The sequence below is a fragment of the Arxiozyma heterogenica genome, assembly GCF_036370985.1.
Source record: "Arxiozyma heterogenica strain weizmannii chromosome Unknown scaffold_11, whole genome shotgun sequence".
NCBI lineage: Eukaryota > Fungi > Ascomycota > Saccharomycetes > Saccharomycetales > Saccharomycetaceae > Arxiozyma > Arxiozyma heterogenica.
Window position 1 is genome coordinate 367,559 of NW_027042664.1, and position 21,759 is coordinate 389,317.

Consider the following 21,759-nt stretch of genomic DNA (forward strand, 5'->3'; position numbering starts at 1 on the left):
TACTATTTCTGCTTCTCCTGTGTTATATAATTATTGTGTTCCCAACCACATTATTAACAACTCATCACTCATATATTTTTGAAATAGTGTAACTAAATCTTCTCCATTAAAAAGCTCAATAAAATAAAAGCTATAAAAATTTCATCGCTTTTTACGAAACTTCAAAAAAAAAATAAAAAGAAAGTGCTCGAGGTGGGGTTTGAACCCACGACGGTCGCGTTGCTCACAGGTAGAACTTTCATCCACTTGAGTATAGAAATTCCGACGACACCGGCAATCACTATAAGCACGAAGCTCTAACCACTGAGCTACACGAGCATTTTCAATCTCCTTCTATGATAATGAATCAATATAAAGATTAAAATAGAGTATTTAAATAATAAATTTGTTAACATATGAGTTAATCTCTATAGATATTTTATATAGACTTTACTGGTTAATTTCTTTTTTCTTTCTACATGAACTCTTTATATGTTATAGAAAAGTAATATAAGTAAGACTTGATTATTGTAAACTCACTAATTAGTAAGTCTAATTGAATATGCTACTCACTTAATATTATTAATATACAATCCAGAACTGTGTTGTAAAACTTACCGTGAATGGGTATACCACAATGAAACGTCTCTTGATACACTAGAAAATTTGTTCATAAATTATAGGAATACAAAACACATTTTCATAGTGACAATAATACTCAATTCCAATCTTACAATTCTTACAGCTACGATAATGGCAATACCCAGAAATATTATTAAATTAAAGAGTTTACGCAATACAGAGAATATAATAAGTGTACACAAGTATTTAAAATCAAAAAAAAAAACAAAAGGCATCTATAGCTTAATGATGACTTTCACTACCAAGGATACTAAGTGCTTTACATTCCAACAATTACAATTTTATTGATTGATATACCAATAGACTCTTGGTATATTTTGATATATTTACCAATAATAAAATATTGTTCTAATTAGTTTCTTTCTCTTTTTTTTTATTTTCACATTTCTTGTTATATCCATTTTTATTTTTTTATTTTGTTATTCAATTATAATAGCCCTTATTCTTTGAATATCCCTTGTATGTAATTTTTATGTCTTTTTTTTATCTTTACTTGTTATTATATTTGCCACTTTCCTGGGATTTCTTTTCTTTAGACTAATACTAGATCTGAAGATTGTCTAAATTAATGTGTAAGGAGCCCCAACTGAAAATCCTTAAATACGTAGTTTGTGGGTAACACCTAATGTTGAGGCGAAGGACTTGGAACAACCGAAACTTTGAGCCCAAGGTTGCGAGTGTATTCGAACGAACATATGATCGTCGGATGGACATTGGTGGCAAACTATGAAGAAGCTTACTTAAGAGATCCTTGCTTATTGAGAGATAGTGCCAGAGGTAATTATCAGCATTAATATTCGTAATCTATCTAATAGGTGAACGAACAAGTCGAATATCCAAGACTAATCTATTTAATAGTTAGAATCAATCAATTATATAATTTGTAAGTGTTTATATATGCTGGAATAATATATTACGGGTTTGGGTAACATGTAAATATATCAAAGAGAAAAAATGTTTGTTTTGCACATTCAACATTATGGAGATAAGATCAAACAGGATCAAAATAAATTAATATATTATGAAAAATTGCTTAAAGGTAAACATATATAAGTAGACAACTTTACTTATTAATTTTCCAATTTGGATGAATAATTTTTATACACTTTATCATATGTTTCAGTTGAAATAGAATGTTCTATAATGAAATAGATAGAACAATAAGATTTTAGTAGACACTAAACGATAAATTGTTGAGTAATAATTGTTGAGAGATCACTAAAGGTTGTTGAGCTTGTTTATTAAATATCTTACTGTTCTCAGGGGAAAATGGCTTAATGTTAACATATATAAAGCCAAGGATTTCATCATACATTATTTTTATCTTATTTACAATCTTTGTATATTATTATTTCTATGTTGTATATAGAGAAAGAAAGTGAAGAACTTTATTATAATTTTGTATACTAAATCTGTTTAATATAATATTGAGAATGTTTACTATATATCCAATGAATAAAGGCGCTCATTCTCAACAGTTTCTTTCATATTTATATAATTATTAATTCACAATTAAGAGATCGAGGGAAAATTACTCTACATATTAACATAATAATAATACATAATAATAACATATAATATGATCTCCGACGCTAAAGACATGTATACTAATATTATTCATCCAGAGGAATATATATAATTAATATCCTTATTTTAGTATATCACTTGAAATAACTCTTACTGTAAGAGTTGTTGTATGTAAATGGATGAATTGTATCAATTAGTATAAGTATAAACACTCGTATGTAAGCTCTATATATCATTAATTAATAACCCTGATGTTGTATTATTTCTTCTTTTTATTCTTGTTGTATGATATTAAGAGTTGACTCTTCATATCATTACTAAGATGTATTTAAATAAAATGATTACCCCTGGCATATCTTTCAATAATCAAAGGCCTCTTGACAAGATCTGATATAAATCTCACTCCCTGGAAATCCTCCAATCAGATTCAATACTGGAAATCATTAAGTTATAGTGAACAGGAGGAAGTTATAAGAAAAACCAATTAAGGGGGCATGTTGGAAAATGAGAGTTTATTACTGTCATTTTCATAAGAATTATTTTTAATTAGTTTTTCTATATATCATGTGGTGTACGGATGTACATAATATCAGGAAAACATTTTAATTGTCACCAAATATGTCTTTCGAAGATTTGAAAAGAAATGAAAAACTTTAAAAGAAAACTTAAAGTAAATAAAAGAATGTATACTGAATACACTATATAATAAATATGTACAGGTATTTAATACAAAAACAAAAACAAGTATCTATAACTTAATGATGTCTATCCTTACCATGGACGCAGAAGGCTCCAAATTCCAACAAATACCTTATACGAGCCGCTGCGCACATGGCTGTACCAATCCTCCACCCAGACACTCAGGTGTTATCCTCGGAATTGCGTATCCACTGGATTTCCAGTTAGGTTCCTTACACTTACATACTGTTAATCCTTGAAAATTTCTAATTTTATTTTAAGTTTTTTTTAGTTTCTGAGTTTTTAGGAAAAAACCTTTTAGCAGAGAAAACAATAATATGAAAAAAAAAGTTTACTCTTTTTTTTTAAAAAAATAATTAAATGGTAACGATAAGTGGTATAAAAAAATATGGAGATTAATCATAAACATAAACACTTACAAATTACATAATTGCCATGTCAAAAATGAGTACTCGTAGTAACTGGATAAATAGCAAACATTCTCAATATTATAATTAAATAGATATAGTATATAAAATTATAGTTAAGTTCCTCCATTTCCTTTTCTATATATGATATATATTTAATGATATATAAAAGATACATAAGGGAAGAAATATGATATGAAAAAATTATTGGTCTTATATATTTTCATATCTGGCACATCTCGTCCACGCACAGCACCAAATTGTTGATATTGACTCGTTTACATCTACCGTTAAGCAAACAATGCATTCTCCACATTTTGTTATCAATTTATGTTTGCTAAAATCTAATCGGTTTATCTATCTATTCTAGAACGTTTGATTTCAGTAGGTTAATTCTAAATTAATGAATATATTAGTCCAAGTTATTCTCACTATTCTGATCCGTCTTTCTCTAGGTAAAACCTATTAGATAGAATATAATTATTAATGCTGATAATTACATCTGACATCATTTCTTAATAATCAATGGCTTTTGAAGTAAACTTCTCAGTAATTTGCTACCAATATTATTCTGACAATTGTTTTTTCAAATATACTTACCACCTAGGCCCAACGTTTCGACTGTTCCAAGTTCTTTGTCTCGACATTTAGCGTTGTCCACGGATTACCTATTTTAGGATTTCCAACTGGGGCTTCTTAGAGATATTAAACGTAGAAACTAAGAATTTTTTTAACCCCTTATTATGTGCAATTTTGTATAACTTTATTTTAAGATTAGAATCTCAAAAATTTTTTTAATATTCTATTCTTATTAAGTTCAAGTTATTATCATATATTGTGGCTAGTAACAAATATTAGTGGGTACTCTACACAATATATTTAACATTATTCAAAATATAAACCACTTGAACTGATTTGAAGAGCCAATAGAAGAATGATCAGAACATATAAGGTAAACTTTAAACTAATTTCTCATTTATCATATACCTTTTAATAGTTAATGTCTTGAACAATATACACTGCTATATTTTGTATAGAAGGTATACATATAATATATTTTTTATAAATCAAAAAGCCAATTGCTATCCAGCCTCTATAGTGTATAATTACATAATCATACATATGAATATTTATGTATATTGGAAAAATTGGATGATACTTTGCTATGAATCAATAGGCAACTGAAAATAAATTATTCATCTTAGAGTTGAAATTTTATGGGTAAAAAAGGTAATGAACCTAAAGAAACAAAGTTCATTATTTCTTTCTAAGTATTATGTGATTATATTTTATATTTATACACATTTGTTTTTATACATCATTTATAAAAGATTGAAAAAAAATTTAATTATAATAAATACACTAATACTTCTAACGATTATCCATGGTCACCAGTCGCAGCAATATCTTAGATGTATTTTTTTTACAAATGTGCTATCAAAAAAAACATAATACTTTTTTTCTTTATATGTAAGTAATATAAAAAATTGTGGAACAATCAGTAAGATATTTTTATTCGAAATGATATAATAGCGACAATTCTATTCAAGAAAGCATTTAACTAAACTGTAAAAACTTCAATTCTATTGTTATTACCTAAATGAACTTACATATCATATATGTTTTTTCTTCTAATAAATTGTGAGAAATCACAAATCATTATTTTGCACACTTATCCCTGTCCAGTAAATTCTCTAGTGCATGTCCGAACATAAAAAATTCTATGGAACGTTTTATTTAGAATTCTCAAAAAAAAAAAAAGCAAAATAAACAGAGAAATGTCTCATCCTAAAAAGTAACCATAGACAACTACTGGTAATAAACTGAGCTCATTCCCTCTTCAAACTACTTGATAACTTTCTCAAGAATTTGCTATACTATGGAACTAATATATATATGTATATATACATATTAAAAAAAAATCATTTTTATAGCATATTTTATTAGTATATTAACTAAAAGCCTAATTCATTGTACATAATATTGATACAAATATATATAAGTACAAAAAAAAAAATAAAACACAACTATATACACAAATCTATCCTTTTTAGACCAGTCATATAGCGTAATAATTTCCAACTCTAATATACAACAAAAAGTAAATGAATAAAACCTTCTATAATTGATTAATACCAGAATACCTTTGTATGATTAATCTCCACAACATAATTCAAGAAGACAACAACACAACATAACCTTACAAAAAGTACCACAACAGTCATCGTCTTCTTGTGGTGGAGCCTGTTGCACATATACAGGTTGTTGTTGGGGTTGGTAATAACCTTGTTGTGGTGGTGGAGGCCCTTGTTGATAATAACCTTGTTGAGGTGGTGGCGGAGCTTGTTGATAATAACCCTGTTGTGGTGGTTGATAATATTGTTGAGACATGATGACGTTCCTTATGATATTTCAAATACTTAAATCGTGTTTTGCGACCAATGTGCTTCCAATTGGCAAAGCCATACTATAAGTGGGCTCAACTAAAAACTTTCACAAGATCCTTAAGAAATCATTTATACTGAAAAATAATCCGTTTTTTTTTTAATAATTTTTAAAAAATTACAGCCTCACTTTTTCAATTATATAAGCCTCGAAATTAAAATGTTTTTAAAAAAAAATAATATCGAAACGAAAAAAAATTTTACATAAACATAGTAGCATGTACGAATAATTCTTTAAGTATTAAAATAAGACACTTATGTAACACTATAACAGAACGACAACTACTTCTGCAATAAACTATAAAAGAAATGATGTAAGAAATGTATGCTTTAAAAATGTAGATGATGTAAATGATAATTAAATAAAAAGATGTATAAGAATAAATAGCTTGAAATTTAAAAAAAAACAAACCAAATAAAAAGCAATAAACCTTGATAAATCTAGTCATGGTATTCTGAAAATTTTGAAATTTCTCCATCCTCTTTCTTCTTAGTAGGATTGTCTTTGTATTTTTCCTTCAATAAAGGATCAATTGAATCTTCTATAAATTCAAAAAATCTATTCGCATAATCCTTTGGCGGTATTGCACTAACAAGTTTTGTATCATGACTCAAACTCCTCCATAATGTTTCTAACTTTTTCAAAAACGAATAATTAGTTAGACAGTCTATTATTCCAATAAAGTAGATAATATCACCATCCTTATCAAATTCATCTGATGATCTAATCCCCCCTTCATATTGTTTAAAATAGTGCGGAAATATGCTATTATAATGGATCATATCTGATCTTTCACAAGTTTCGTCATTAGGTTCAAAGTTATCATCATAATTATCATTATCATACAATACACTATTTGTAGTATTTGTCATATGGTGTATACCCAACAACAATGAATAATCCATTATATTCAGTTTTGCTAATAAACACACATCTGCTTTCAATTGTTGTAAAAATCTTCTTTTCTTAATTGGGCCAAACCTGATCCTTTCATTACTATTCAACCAATTCAAATCTTTTAATACAGGCCGTAATCGTACCATATTAGTTTCATCACTATCTTTACTATTGGAATTAATATGAGTTTTTGCTTCCTTTGGTATAGGTGTGTATCTACCCCAAGTGGATCCTTTAATATCAAAGGTCTTTTGAATGTCTAAGTGTGGAGGAAATAAATTATTCATCACCAGAAAATATATTTTCCTATGTTTTATCTTATTTTCAAAAGATATTGGCATTTTAATTCTATGAAGTCCATAATATTGACATAGTAAAGTGTCAGGATTTGTCTTGACATGATTATAATATTCTCGTAAATGTTTCCGCAGATGAATATGTTCAGAATGATGAATGGTCTTAATAATATATTTATAGTCTCTTGAATAGTAGAAAAAGGATCCACTTTTCCCAGGTGAATTCAATTCGCTTAAAATATATTTAGATGTAAGGGACATTAAATAATCCGCTGGATCCAAACCAAACAATGCGCGTAGCTCTCTAAACACTTGTGGTGAATAATCCTTAAATTTAAATGCATATTGGGATGATGGGGTTGATTCATTACCATGATAATCAAAGGCCAATTTTTTGATAGCTTTAAAATCTTGAAGTATCAATGGCTTCATTATACCTGAACAATGTGAGACAGATACTCTAATCCCTGTTAACATATTATATGCAATAATAAAATTGACATGACCTTCGCTAACTTTATTTCCAATTAATACTCTATCATCATCAATTAAAAAAGTTTTCCTTTTTCTTTTCATTTCCTTTTTGTTTAATAAAGAAAGTCTCATTTTTTGAATTTCCTTTCTTGCAGAATCCGAAGTTTTTAAACCAATTTGTTGTTGTTGACCATTGTTATTAATAAGAAATGTAGATGGACATGATTTTATTGTTGCTGCTGATGTTGGATTAAATTGAGTTTTATTCATGGGTATTATATTTTCTTCTTGAATAGACAATCTTTTTAAATTAATTTCATCTAGAGGTAAAATAGTAGAATGTTTCTTAGCATCGAATGGAATATTATTAGTTAAAAGTGATTCACGTGTATTAGTTTTCTTTATATTATTATTATTATTTGAAATATTTGAAATACTAGATACATTTGATTTTTTTCTTGTAACATTATTATTCAATAAAATTTGATTTGTATCATCATGAATATAAAATTCAGTGTGATTTAAACAATCATAGCTATTCTGCAAATGACTTGAATCACTTTCATTACATGTATCTATATTTGTTGATGATATGGACACAGAAAGTGAAGAATTATGATGAATATGATTATGGCTATGACTATTATTATGAATATGAATATGGCCATTTTCGTTATTATTATCATTGTTACTATCACTATTACTATCATTATTATTAGTATTAGCATCACTAGTACAATTACTATTATCACTAATATTGGTATTAGTAGTAGTTGTATTAGTTGTAAAGTCGTTCAAATCCAAATCAAAATCCATTGATAATTTATTAATATTTAAAGATTTCATATTATTTGATATAGAACCAATATTAAAATTTTCATTTTGATTATAAAATTGTTCAGCAATCATAATATAGATATAGCACAAATATTAAAGCTATTATTATTATTGTTATTATTTCTTCTTCTTCTTTTCTTCTTTTTCTTAGTATATATGAAAAAAGGAATTGATCAAAATTAAAATATATCAAATTTTATCGAACTAATATTTTTTTAAGAAACCAAACAATCAATGTTTCTATCCCCTCTCCTTGCAAATAGAAACAACTGATTTAAATCTCAACCCAAAAGAAAAAAAAGAAAAAAAAACAATCTAGAATACAAAATTCCTAGAGTAAGTTATTTATGGTTGCAGTTGATTGATAATGTATATCTTTACTGGATTATGAAAATGTATATATATAAAACTATATATACATATGAAGGATATACTTTTTCCTAACTTTATTACTGATTCTTTTTTTGCGATATAAGGGTGAGTGTTAAAGACGACTATTAGTAAGGACAAAAAATAAAATATTTTATTTTGCTTAAATTAAATTGAAGGATAGCTTAATGTTTACATAATATATTTATTTATCTATTTATTTACTTATTTACCTTCATTAAAACTTAAAAATGCACCAAAACTAATGCGGAATTATTCTAGTCCAAAAAAACCCTTTTCTCGATATTTTCCGTCAAAAAAAATTTTTTTTCTATTGATTTCTTCAAAACAATTTTTTGATGGCAAGAAACCGAATGGCGGAAAGTTTTTTCCGGACGCAATTTTACCAAAATTTATATGTTGCTTTTTTTTTTCACTTCCATTTTCACATTCATTTTCTTTTTTTCGTTTACTTTTCTTCCATCAGAAAGGAGAAAAAAAATAAAAAACAAACAGTCAAGAAAAGAAATGAGAAAACAAGTGCTATTATTATTATTATTATTATTATTATTATTATTATGGTTAATTTGAATAATAATAAACCAGTAAGTGTAGCAGCTTTTATACCTATAAATAAATATATACTTATTTATATATACATTTGTAATAAAATAGTAATATCAATGATACGAAACGTAGAAGAAATAACTTAGTTAAATTCTAATTGTACACAACTATTAGTTTGTGTTATATACACTTGTGTACAGATTGTACACGTGATACAGGTCCATGTATACACCTATCATTTGAACAACAGCAACACGTAATATCAGAATTGCCCAACTGTTTCGATTTTCTGGCCGCTTTTCCTCCTCCCCTCTTCTTGTTCTTGTTCTTCTTATTTTTGTTTTTGTTCTTCTTCCCCCTTTACCTCTCTGCTTTCCCCTTTTCCAGTCCTGTCCCCTTTTCATATGCTTCTATTTATTGTGTGTGGTTTCTTTTTTGCGTTTTAGTGATTTTTATTTTTTTTTTTCCCCAAAGTTGGGCGGTTAATTTTTTTTTTTCTCTCTGTTTTTATTACATTTGCTTTATTACCTATAATTATATATGTATATATATAAGTAAAAATCAGAAAATATATGTATTTAAGAACAAATCACCCTCCACCTTTCTCAACTTTGTGTACGTAATAAATATATAAACTTGTAACTCTTTTTCTTTAATTATATCTATGCTATATTTCTTTCATTACTATTATTATTATTATTTTCTTTTTTTTTTTTTTTTTTTTTAGATAGAAAGTTATATCCACCTCTATACTGACCAGTGGAGAAAGATCATCAATAAGAATTAAAATTTTATACGTTGAACACTTTAAATATCTTTCTTACCATTTTTTTTCACCTCTGAATTTCCATTTTTACCATTATTATTTTTTTTCTTTTTCTTTTGTATATATAATTATATATATAATTTGCTATTACTTATATAAATTTATCTTTAAACTATCTTTTTTTTTTTTTTTTTTTTTAAACATACATATACATATACGTATACAAGTACAGATTATATTTAATATGGTTCATAAATTTCAATCTGACCCCAATGTGAATAATAGAGTGCAACAAAAAATCAACCAATCAAACCTATACGATAAGGAGCAAAGTTTTGATGATAGTTGTAGAAGGCGTCTTTCTCCACTAACAACAAAAGTTCCAAATAACACTCCTACTCCATCTATTCTACCAAAAAGTTCTTTATATAAAAATCATATTAATGTTATAACACAAAATAATATTATAGTAGAAAATAAACATCCACAAAAGAATAAATTTCTTTTACCACCTTTAAATATGGGAAACTTACAAAATAAAACTATATCAAATACATTTGTACCACCACCATCTGGAAACAATATTACTGAATCAGACTTTTACAATAGTGAAACAATTAACATGAATTCTTCAAAACATTCTCCAATTATTAGTAAAAATGAAAATAAAAAAGATAATTTACTATTACTCTTACTCTCCTCCTCCTCCTCATCTTCTTTACTTAAAAATCACTTAAGAGTGTCACCATTCTCTCTTTCCGTAGCTGATTTAACAACACAAGTTTCCTATACCCACATTTTGTCATCTTCCTGTTCTCCTTCCTCTTCTTCCTCTTCGTCCTCTTCCTGTTCTTCATTTTCCTCTACTTCATCAACCGCCGTTCTTCAACCTTCCTCTACTAAAAAAATGAATTTTCAAAAATATAGCGACAGCGGTAAATTTCCAAGTTATGATATTAATAGCAGTAACTTTAATAACTCCTGTTCTGAATCATGTAATCAAACATATAATTTCTCCTCTTCTTCTTCCTCTTCGTCGAAGGAATCTTTATCCTCACTATATACCAATAATAACAATAACAATAATAACAATAATAACAATAATAACAACAACATCAATAATAATAGCGATAGTTGTAATTGTAGTTGTAGCCATACTAATAGTAATAATAGTGCTGAAGATCATATACATACTATTTTATTAAATCCTAGACAATTACATTTGAGAAAAGATCAAGAGTCAATGACAGAGTCTAACTTATTTCAAGTTAATCAACCGGCAAAGAGTTTTGAAAATACTAATAATAATTATACAAACGATAACAACTATCACAATAATAATAACTATAACAACACCAGCAATAACATTTTAAGTACTTTAAGTACAGTTGCATCTAATATAAATAACACTAATAATTCTAATAATAATATATATTTCAAAGATAAGGAAATGATAGAAATTGACTATAATAATAGAAATGGCCATAACAATTCTACAAACAACAATTCAATAAGGCTAGAAGAATACGGACTCAACACTATATCTACAGCATCTTTAGCGACATCACCAATCCCTATATCAACACCATTTTTTGAGTTTTCTACAGATTCAAGAAATACCAATTCAGTTAATAAAAATAAAAAGGACCTTGATATAATACCGAAAATAACAACAACACAAACAACGACAAACAATAGATACTCTAAATTTAATGAAACAAAGACCTTCCCGCTGTTGGATACATTGCCATCTCAAAAAAATTATGAAAATGATACATTATTAGATACTGCTGCTGTTGTACTTTCCACTTTAAGATCATCACCATTTAAAATCTCTGATAGAGGCTCTTCATCCTATACTACACCCTTTAGATATACACTAAATCCTGCTCAAAATTCAAATCCAACTTCCTCTTCAAGTACTAATAATAATATTATTAATAATAATTCATTAAATTCAACAGTATACCCAAATAACAATTTACTAGTGAACGGTAGTGACAGTCGACCTCATTCTTCGTCATTTTCTTCATCTTTGAAAAATTATAGACCAATATTAAGGATTCACCATAAAGAAAATTCATATGTCAGAACTGATGATCAAAATAAAAATAATGAAAATGATCACGTCGATATAGATGATAACCAGAGCAACACTAAACTTAAAACGCCAATAATTAAAGTTACTGAAGAAAAGAAAAGCGAGAAAATAGATATTCAAAATGATCAAAAATCAATTAACTTACAAAATAAGTCAATTGCCACAATACCTCAAGAAGAAAGAAATGTTACATGGAATAAAAATGGGAAAAGAATTAAAAATGAGCACAATAACAACAACAACAACAATAATAACATACAATCCAAAGAGAATAATAATTCTCAAACAAGTAAAAAACCAACGGTTATCAAGAAAAGAAGAGGACGTATAAAAGAACTACAATATAAAAACACTACAATAACTGATGCTACTATACCAAAAGGAAAAGCTAAATTATCTAATGTGACAAATCATAAGGATAAGAGTATAAACAATAGTAAGGTTATTTCAAATACCAGTAAACTAAAATTAACAGAAAAGAAGAAACGTTCTTCTACACCTTTTTCTGCCACCAACGCTACCACTGATAAACACCCTACTACTGGTACAAGATCAAGAACAGGTTGTTGGATATGTAGATTAAGAAAAAAGAAATGTTCGGAAGAAAAGCCTAAATGTTTTAACTGTGAAAGATTAAACCTGGACTGTGTTTATAGTCTCGTGAGACCTGATTTTGTCACTGATGAAAACTTAAGAAGGGCTAAACTACAAGAAATTAAAATCTGTACTCGTGAAGCTAAAAGACAATCTATGAAAAGACGTAGTGGAAGTGGCAGTTATCCTGATAGTTCTCATATTAACACTACTGGAACGAAAAGAAAAACAAGAAGATTAGCCAACAATGAGCAAAATACAAGTAAAAAGTTATATACACGATTTAATGAAACAAATAATAATAATAATAATAATATAAAAGACGCTGCCATTTCCACAGAATCTAATGACATTTAAATACTAAAATCATAAATTAAGATTTAAATGTCTTTGTAATATAATATAAAATACCAAAAGAGAAGTTAATCGTCTTTAAATAAAATTAAACTCAAATCTTAAGGAGAAATACTAAAGTCTAAAATAAAAGCAATTAATGGCATAACTCATTTGATTATAATTTTCAAGGTAAGTAATATACTGCTGGACATATAAACAAACTCATTTTTTTAGAATTGAATAAACCTGAACTTTTTGTTCTTTTTTGAAACATATCTCTCCCCAACTAATGACATTATTCACAAAAAAACTATTAATATTATAGGGTAAAAAATTACAATCACTTATATATAAGATAGTGTGCTAGGGCATATTTTAATATATATTTATGAATTTACTCATTAAATTATTTCAAAAATAATTTTTTTATGTTTTTAAACACATATAACGTACCATAAACTATCAATTTTATGTATGGAAAGTAGGATACCCTTGTGACATGTGTTGGTTTGGATATGGTGATGGAGTAGAAGACATCTGTGAAATGATCCCTGGACTGTTATTAATATATGAGCCAACATTTCCAGTATAATCATTTTGATAAAAATAATTACCTGGCTGGACTCCTAGATTACTAGAATGTGATACTTGGGGTTGGAATGCATATCCTGAATAGGTTTGGATCATTGATGGTTGTGATATATATTGAATAGGATTTGATGTGTACCGTGAGGGACATGTCATATTTTTAACGAACATATCTTGAGAAACTCCTGGAGTAGGATTGAAGGAAGTATGCGCAAGTGGCGTATTCATATAAGAAGAAAACATGGTGTTTACAGGAGCAGGTGCAGGAGGAATAATTCCTGGTGGATAAGCCATAATATTTTGTGCGGCATTAAAATTATAGTTCGTACTACCAGATCTACTTTCGTTTTCTTTATCAAGACTTGTAATAGGAATGTTTGGTCCTTGAATGTTCATATTTTCAAAGGCTTTTTCTAGTGGTACTTGATTCATACTTGAATCTTTATGTAATAGAATATTATTGGAATCAGTATTTTCTTTATTATTCCTAGGCGACAATACTGGTGTTGATTCAGTTTTCTTAGTAACCAACTCATTAGAGTCATAAAGTCTAAAGCTAGGCTTAACAGTAATACTTGATGGTGCTACCGCAGAAGAGCCACTATAACCCCATTCAATAGAATGTTTTTGCTGATTATCTTTCTGTTTAGCTTCTATTTCTTCGAAAGAAAGAACACCTTTATCTTTGGTCTTAACGGTTATCAACTCCTTATTTGGCTTCTTCTTTAACTTAAGAATACCTCTATTTGGTTTAATCTTTTCAAGATTGATAATTTTCTTAGGAGCACTCTTAATAGTTACTGCCTTTGTCAGTTGAAGTGGTATATTATATTGCCCTGTTTCCTCATTCAATTTTATCCCACATCTATTAAATTTCATGTACTGTTTGCCCAAAATAACAATAGACTCCAATCTTATGTAATTGTCGCCCTTTACTGTCATTTCAGTCTTATTAGCATTATCATTATCATCAAGAATGTATCCATAAAACCTATCAACAGATGTGCCTTGTTTATATATATCTTCATCACTAATACCAACAAATTTAGGTACTGTTACACATGCAAAATCTCTTAACATAATTTCCTCTTCAAAAATATATTGTCTTTTCACTAAAATGTTCTCATCATTATATAATACGTTTTTGGTAATCCTTGATTGAATAATAGAATTCAACAACGATGCTAATTTTTGATTAAAAAAGGGGTCATCTCGAGAATAATCTAATGCAAATTTATTGGTTTGTAACCATAGAAAGATAATTCTAATTATCGCCAAGTATTCGAAATTATTAAGATCTTTATCCCAATGATCCAAGACAACTTTATCAATAATGGTATCCATATACTTGAAAATAAACTTCAATAATGATAAATCATAAATTTCTAATTCACATAATGGAGTATTCTTAATATTTGACGATTTTAACCATTGGATCACTTGTAAATGAAACGAACCAAAGAGCATTAATAAATTTTTCAAAATCAATTCCATATTTTTGATATATCTCGTAGAAACTTTTTCAAAGAACATCATTTCTAATTGTTTTAAACTAATTTTACTTCCATTAAGATTAAGCTTATTATTTGGATCCACCCATGTTTCAGGAGACAACTTACTTCCAATTAAAGCTAATATGAAGAATTCAATAATCTCTTTGTTTATCAATTTTTCAGAATTACCCATGGAATCCATATAAATTGAAGAAATCATTTTTTTCACCTTATTATTGAGAGGACTGTCAATATTGTGGATTATAGTTTGATATAAACTTAATGCTTGCCCATGAGGAAAGGACGTCAAACTAGCTCTTAGCAAATCATAGACGGTTAATCCAATATGATTACACTGTAGTTCTATCAAAGATCTTTGAAAATATGATTCACCTAAAGATGGTGATAAAACAATTGAACTTTCAATAAATTTCAAACTTACTTTAAAATCTGTCATAAAATTGTTAGGACTAGCTTTTGCCATAATGGCTTTGTATTTATTAACACATCCCAGGTATAATAGACATCTATGAAATATTAATATGACTCCTTGTATTAAAATTGGTTTATCTTTAACAATTTTTATTCTTTTATCATTACCCTTTCCAATATTTTCTTCCTTAACCTTAAAATCTATCTCTTTTAAAATTAATATATTTTTAATAAGTAAATGATACGGCATTATATCCTCAATATTCAAATTCGATAATATGCCATCAATAAGTTTTATTAACTGGCCATTGATCACCTTACTGAATTTGGATAGATTTGAATTCAATTTTCTAAATTCAGGATATTTAATCTTCTTTGGGTCGTTAATCGAAACAAGTGATTGATGCCATGATTGAAACCATCTATAAATTGGATTCCATAGTCTCTCCCATGATAATGTTAAAAGAGTCATAATGTTGTCAATACCAATTTGAATATCATTTTGATTTTTATTATCTATAACTGTATTGATAAACAGATCCAAATTAGAATCTAAAAAATTCATTAATTTAGACTGAGCGAAAGTTAGAAATCCATTTAATATAGTAAAATCATGATTCAAAACATCGCTCTTGAAAATATTCTGTAATTGTATTTCTACTTCAAAAATAGTTTTTGCAATTATGATTTTGCCATTATTGACATTTTCTTCCTTAGTTGTCTTAGCTATAGTATTATTCTCACAATTATCCATTATATATAATACTCTCTATATTATTATATTATTTATCTTCTATTTTAGTTATTATGTTTCTTTTTATGTTCAAAATAAGTATTTATCAGTGATACTATACTCGAAATCACACAGTAAAATCGCTAATATTATTGCTCTTCCTTATTTTATCTTTCTCTTTAAAACCGTGACAGCTTTTAATTTAAAATTTTTTAATTCTCTAAACCTTTCCACGTTTCAAACTGTATATAGTTATTATGATTATTCCTTATTTCATACACAAACAATGGCAATAACAACTGCAGAAGAAACAAGTTGTAGCCAAATAACGTAAGAAAAGAATAATTAATTAAAATTCAATAATAACTAATTATTATTATTATTGATATGATTATTATTCCAACATAAATATTCTATGTTGTGTGAATTTATCTATATGTATAGAAGGCGAGTATTGGATATATTCTGCTGAGTATGACACCTATAACCAATATATAATAATATAAAGCATCAATTTGGGTATTCTTCAACCTATGTACTCAGGCCGTTTCATAACTGGTTTTGTTTATCTATTAAAAAAGATCTTACACCCACTTGTTGAAATTAAAGGAATGTACTTTTTTTTCTTCGGTCACCGTTTTTTAAAATTTTCGTCCATCTAATTTCCACTCACTTTATTTGAATTGTCCCTCCACTATGCAAGAATATTGACTTATACATTTTTTGACTACATGTATAAAAAAAATGACCTTGCTATTAGCTTTGCAAAATGCTAGGCTGAAATTACTCCTATAATGTAACAATATATATATATATATATATATATATGTGCGTATTTCTATAAATGAAAGGTAAACTTAAAATATTATTTAAACTTATAACTGAAAATTATATATAAACTTGAGTATGCGTGCATATACATGCGTGTATGCAAGTTGAATGTCGATGTCGTTAATACTAATCACAAAACGATTCTATTATTTAATAATTGGTTGTGATATCGGTTGATTCGCCATGGATGCCTGTCTGCACCAACAAGTTCCACTTGCAGGTTCAGTTTGAATCCACGCTTTTATTCCAATGTTTTCGCAAATTTTCTCCACTCTTTTCTTAATAATTGTTGAGTTTTCTCCATCAACATATTGAATATGAATATAACCCATCAGTATGGGTATCTTTTTATTTTTATTTGAGTACATTTCATGTTTATGATTATATTTATGGGAATGAGAGTGTGTATGGGAATGTACATCTGTATCCCCCTTTTCGTCTGCAACACATGAATGCTCATGACTATGAGAATGTCCATGATTAATTTTATCAGGTGTGTATGGCCAAAACCTTGGTGTGGTATAACCTGTAATACCCGGTGTTTGAATGATTTGATTCAGAGCTTGTCTCACCATATTATGTTTTTTTGTATCTAACTTCAATAGTAGTGTATTAGTAGTTAATTTTAGTAATGGGATGGAACTGAAAAGAATCAATGTTGCAATCATAACTGATGCAATTGGATCAAATATATGCCATCCTGTTAATTTAATCAACAACGTAGATATGACAACACCAACTGAACCTAATGTATCTGCCAAGATATGTAAAAAAATACCTCTCATATTATTGTCACTAGATGTATCATTTATTTCAAAGTTCTCATCATAATTACTATGACTATAACCATCGTTGTTATTTAAAGGGGTGTGACTATGACTATGACCATGACCATGACCATTACCATGAGAATCATTATTAGTACTATGTCCCGTTTCAAATACAAATAGACCCACCAAATTGACCATCAAACCTAATATGGAAACAGCAATTAACTCATTTGTACCATGAAGATGGATTGGATTCATTAATCTTTCAAAAGCTTGTACAAATATCCCACATACTATACCAATCAATAAAATACCATTAGTAAACCCTGCTAAACTTTCTAAATAATTTAAATTGAATGGAAATTTATCTGGATTGTAATAAACCGATGTTGTAGAAAGAACACGTGCAACCAACCCAAGCAATAGAGAAGTACAATCCAATGCCATATGCAAAGAATCGGATAATAAACCCAATGATCTTGACCTGAAAGAATATAATAATTGAACCAACATGAAAGTTGCGTTCAATAAAAGAAATGAAAAGATTGATCTTGTATCTTTACTTGTCACGATTGTTAATAAAATTGATGGTTTCCCCTTATTACTATCATTATTACTGTTATTGCCAGTTAATACCCTTATATCTTTCTCATTAACCACATTATATGAATCTGCTTTTACATTTGAACTATTAGTCACTTGACCAGATTGAAACCTAGACAAATATTCGGAAAGAATCACAAATAAGATATTCAACATATTCAAATATAGGCTTTTATTTGTATTTTTTTGATTAGTACTATTATTTTTACTAAATGAAAAGTGTGAATGATGAGAATCAAATGACAGATATTGTAAAAAAATTGACATAATGCCAATAATTAATATAACATTCCTATTAATTTCCAATAACAACTTATAATTCATCCCATTTTTAGAAGTATCAATAATATCACTATCAGTATTCCCATCAATATTGTTTGATATGATATCATTAAATGATAGAGTCATTAACACAGTACAACCTAAAAATATTCCAATCATTAAATATTGTATATTAATATTTTTATCAAACATGTTTTGGACTAATAGTAATAAAAGAAAAGACAATACTGGAATAACATATAATATAAAAGTTTCAATGATTTGAATAAATTTTAATGAAAAATTTAATTTAGATCTAACCGCATGGATCACATTTTGATTATATCTAAGTCTAATAACTGAAATAATATTAATGGACGAGACAACTAACCTATACTTTGAATCATTTAAATCATCATCATAGTTATAATAATAATAATAATTAACAATGAATAGTATGATGATTAAAGGTAAAATGCATTTAATAAAATCTTTCAATAAAGTATTTTTTTTATAATTGTGACATTTTTCATTCTGTAATTGCCGTAAAGTGACTAATACAATACATCCAGTAAAAACTGGTTTTAACAACCAATTCGATTGAAATAATACAACAGTAAATATAAATACAGGAATGATAATTGAATGACTATCTGTAGAGTCTCCTGTCTTACGTAAAATATTAAACTGATGTAATATAACTGATATACATGAGCTCAAAAAAAAGGGTAATAAAAATATATTTATAAAAATTGAACTCCAATTGAACCATATATCAGGATCATTAGTCTTCTGTATAATATAATTACTTGATAATATAATTGTAGGAAAAGAGATTAGTAAAGGTGTCCTGGCAAAAATATCTTGTAATTTTCTTTGTAACTCTGTCATAGATAAAGATAAGAATAAATATAATTAAATATATATGCTTTGTTTCAAATGATCACTAAGATTTCTTACTCTTGCTCTTATTGTCCTTTTTTTTTTTTTATTTTTATCTCTTTTGTAACTTCTTTTTTCTTTCTCTGTTATTTAATTTCTAATTAAATTCAAATAAAATAATCAAACAGACCTAACGTTTATGTTATCCCATTATAATAACAATACAAAAAAAGTTTTGTATTAGCTATAAGGATGAAATAAGTGAACTGCGAAGTCCTTTGATTGCCTATTATAATTATAATTATTATTATTATCATCATTATTATTTTTATGATTTATTTTATGATTATTAGACTATAATACTCTAAATGGAAATATTTTTCGTCGATTCCAAGGTTCTTCAAATTTTCCATAAAATTAAAAACAACAAAAAACAAAAAATAAATAAACAATAGTTGAAAAAATACACAAAATTGCAAATTTTTTACTACATAACCCTATAAAGTAATTTGTGATATAATAAAAAAACTGTAATTTTGCAATATACAACCCTAATATCATTGAGGATAAATAACCAAAAAAAAAATAAAAAAGAACTAAAATCAAAAAGAAATTTAACTAAACGACTTTAGAAATGTATGGGTTTCCTTACAAATTTCTCGGCCGAGTAACACGTGACGGCTCCTGTTACCATTCGAATAACAATAAAAGATAATTCTTCATACTAAAGCAATCCTATATAGGTATCATATTATTATAATGCAAAAGATACTATTTGAATTGATTTCATTAATAGACTAATCAACTAACGCAAATTGAATCTTGTTTTGTGATATATATATATACTGTATGACACAAGTGACAGGAACAATCTAATACAACATGAAATTATAAATATAATATAAATAAAACACAACAAAATGTGCTAATGGAGGATTAAGTATTCAATGCTTACAAAATAAAAATATAAATAATTAATAAGTATAGATCTAGAGAATTATATTTAAATAAATATTAAATATTTTTCAAGCTAATCAACATTGCTTTTTTTTTTGTTATAGTCAATCATATGGCAGCATTTTGAAGTATGTAAACTATTATTAACTCCTTCATTTATTCCTATCCATTATAGGATGAATTGCTTTAAAATCATTTTGTACATACATGATGTCTAATTATAGCTATAAGAATCGAATAAACATGGTTTAATCTATTGATATTTCTCTCTTTTTCCTTTTCTTTCCCATGTATTTCATGTGACCTTATTACAAGAAGTTAACATACACATCCACTCACAGTCACTTACTCACACTTCTCTCCATCTTAGTCTCAATCGCCAGCAGCACTACTTTTTACTCTAACTTCTTTATACTTATTTCCCATTAATAGCATATTTTGTGAAGCCCAATAAATGCATATTTTCCTGTTCCCTTAACGTGAATAAAATTGACAGGAAAAAAAAAAGAAAATAAACACACAAAAAAAAGAGCGGAAAAAGAGAAAAAAAAATACATTTCTGCTATTATCACTAAATGATTTAACATATTGTTAATGAAATACTATTACAAAGGAGATTATATGGATTCAATAGAGTGTCACTTGAGAAATAGAGAAATCTTTGTAATATAATTAGGAATGCTGTACATTTATAGAACAATGATAATAAAAAAAAACAATATTCGTGAACTTCAAATAAAAGTTGATTACAAAATGCTACCTTTTTGCTATAATTTCTTCGAATTATTTCACACTGTTCGTGGTTAGTAGTTTGTTTCCTACTGCAAACTCCTATAGATCTGGTTGTCCCTTTCAATTTCACTTTTTTTTCTTCTTCTTCGAATAGAACTTCACAGAAATCTATTATTCTGATAACTTCTCCCTACTGGTTCTTACTACTGTCAATCTCGTTATTATTGCTGCTATTGTAAGAATTAAACTGAAATACTAAGAAGAAAAAGACAATATTAAATATCCATATTTAGTTGACACTTTGATTACTTTATCACATTTTATTAGGAGCTATAGCCGTTCATTTTATTGTTTTTTATTATCGCAATTAAAGCTAACTCAAAGAACCCAAGAGAATAAAACAAAAAAAAAGGAAAAGAATCGAAGGAAATTAAGAATATCTACAGAGTATTAATATATATATATATATTTTCATACTCTCTCGATTTTAAATCTTCATTTCAATACACTTTTCTTCAATTCTATACATATATATAAAAAA

General features: G+C 27.3%; 4 protein-coding genes and 1 non-coding gene across 5 annotated transcripts; 1 reads left to right on the plus strand and 4 right to left on the minus strand.

The window, feature by feature from the left end:
- Positions 1-184: 184 nt before the first annotated feature.
- On the minus strand, positions 185-318 carry PWA37_000161. The gene has a single exon. It is a non-coding gene; the product is annotated as a tRNA-Ile (tRNA).
- Positions 319-6,139: 5,821 nt separating this feature from the next.
- MSS4 (1-phosphatidylinositol-4-phosphate 5-kinase) lies at positions 6,140-8,275 on the minus strand (the record flags this gene model as incomplete). The annotated part of the gene is made up of 1 exon (XM_064856848.1): positions 6,140-8,275. The coding sequence occupies one exon, from the start codon at positions 8,273-8,275 to the stop codon at positions 6,140-6,142; it is 2,136 nt and encodes a 711-aa protein (XP_064715981.1).
- A 1,874-nt stretch (positions 8,276-10,149) lies between these two features.
- On the plus strand, positions 10,150-12,957 carry UME6 (DNA-binding transcriptional regulator UME6; the record flags this gene model as incomplete). Its single annotated transcript, XM_064856849.1, has 1 exon — positions 10,150-12,957. The coding sequence occupies one exon, from the start codon at positions 10,150-10,152 to the stop codon at positions 12,955-12,957; it is 2,808 nt and encodes a 935-aa protein (XP_064715982.1).
- A 447-nt stretch (positions 12,958-13,404) lies between these two features.
- Positions 13,405-16,203, minus strand: EBS1 (Ebs1p; the record flags this gene model as incomplete). The annotated part of the gene is made up of 1 exon (XM_064856850.1): positions 13,405-16,203. The coding sequence occupies one exon, from the start codon at positions 16,201-16,203 to the stop codon at positions 13,405-13,407; it is 2,799 nt and encodes a 932-aa protein (XP_064715983.1).
- Positions 16,204-17,159: 956 nt separating this feature from the next.
- On the minus strand, positions 17,160-19,538 carry MSC2 (metal cation transporter MSC2; the record flags this gene model as incomplete). The annotated part of the gene is made up of 1 exon (XM_064856851.1): positions 17,160-19,538. The coding sequence occupies one exon, from the start codon at positions 19,536-19,538 to the stop codon at positions 17,160-17,162; it is 2,379 nt and encodes a 792-aa protein (XP_064715984.1).
- Between the last annotated feature and the right edge of the window lie 2,221 nt (positions 19,539-21,759).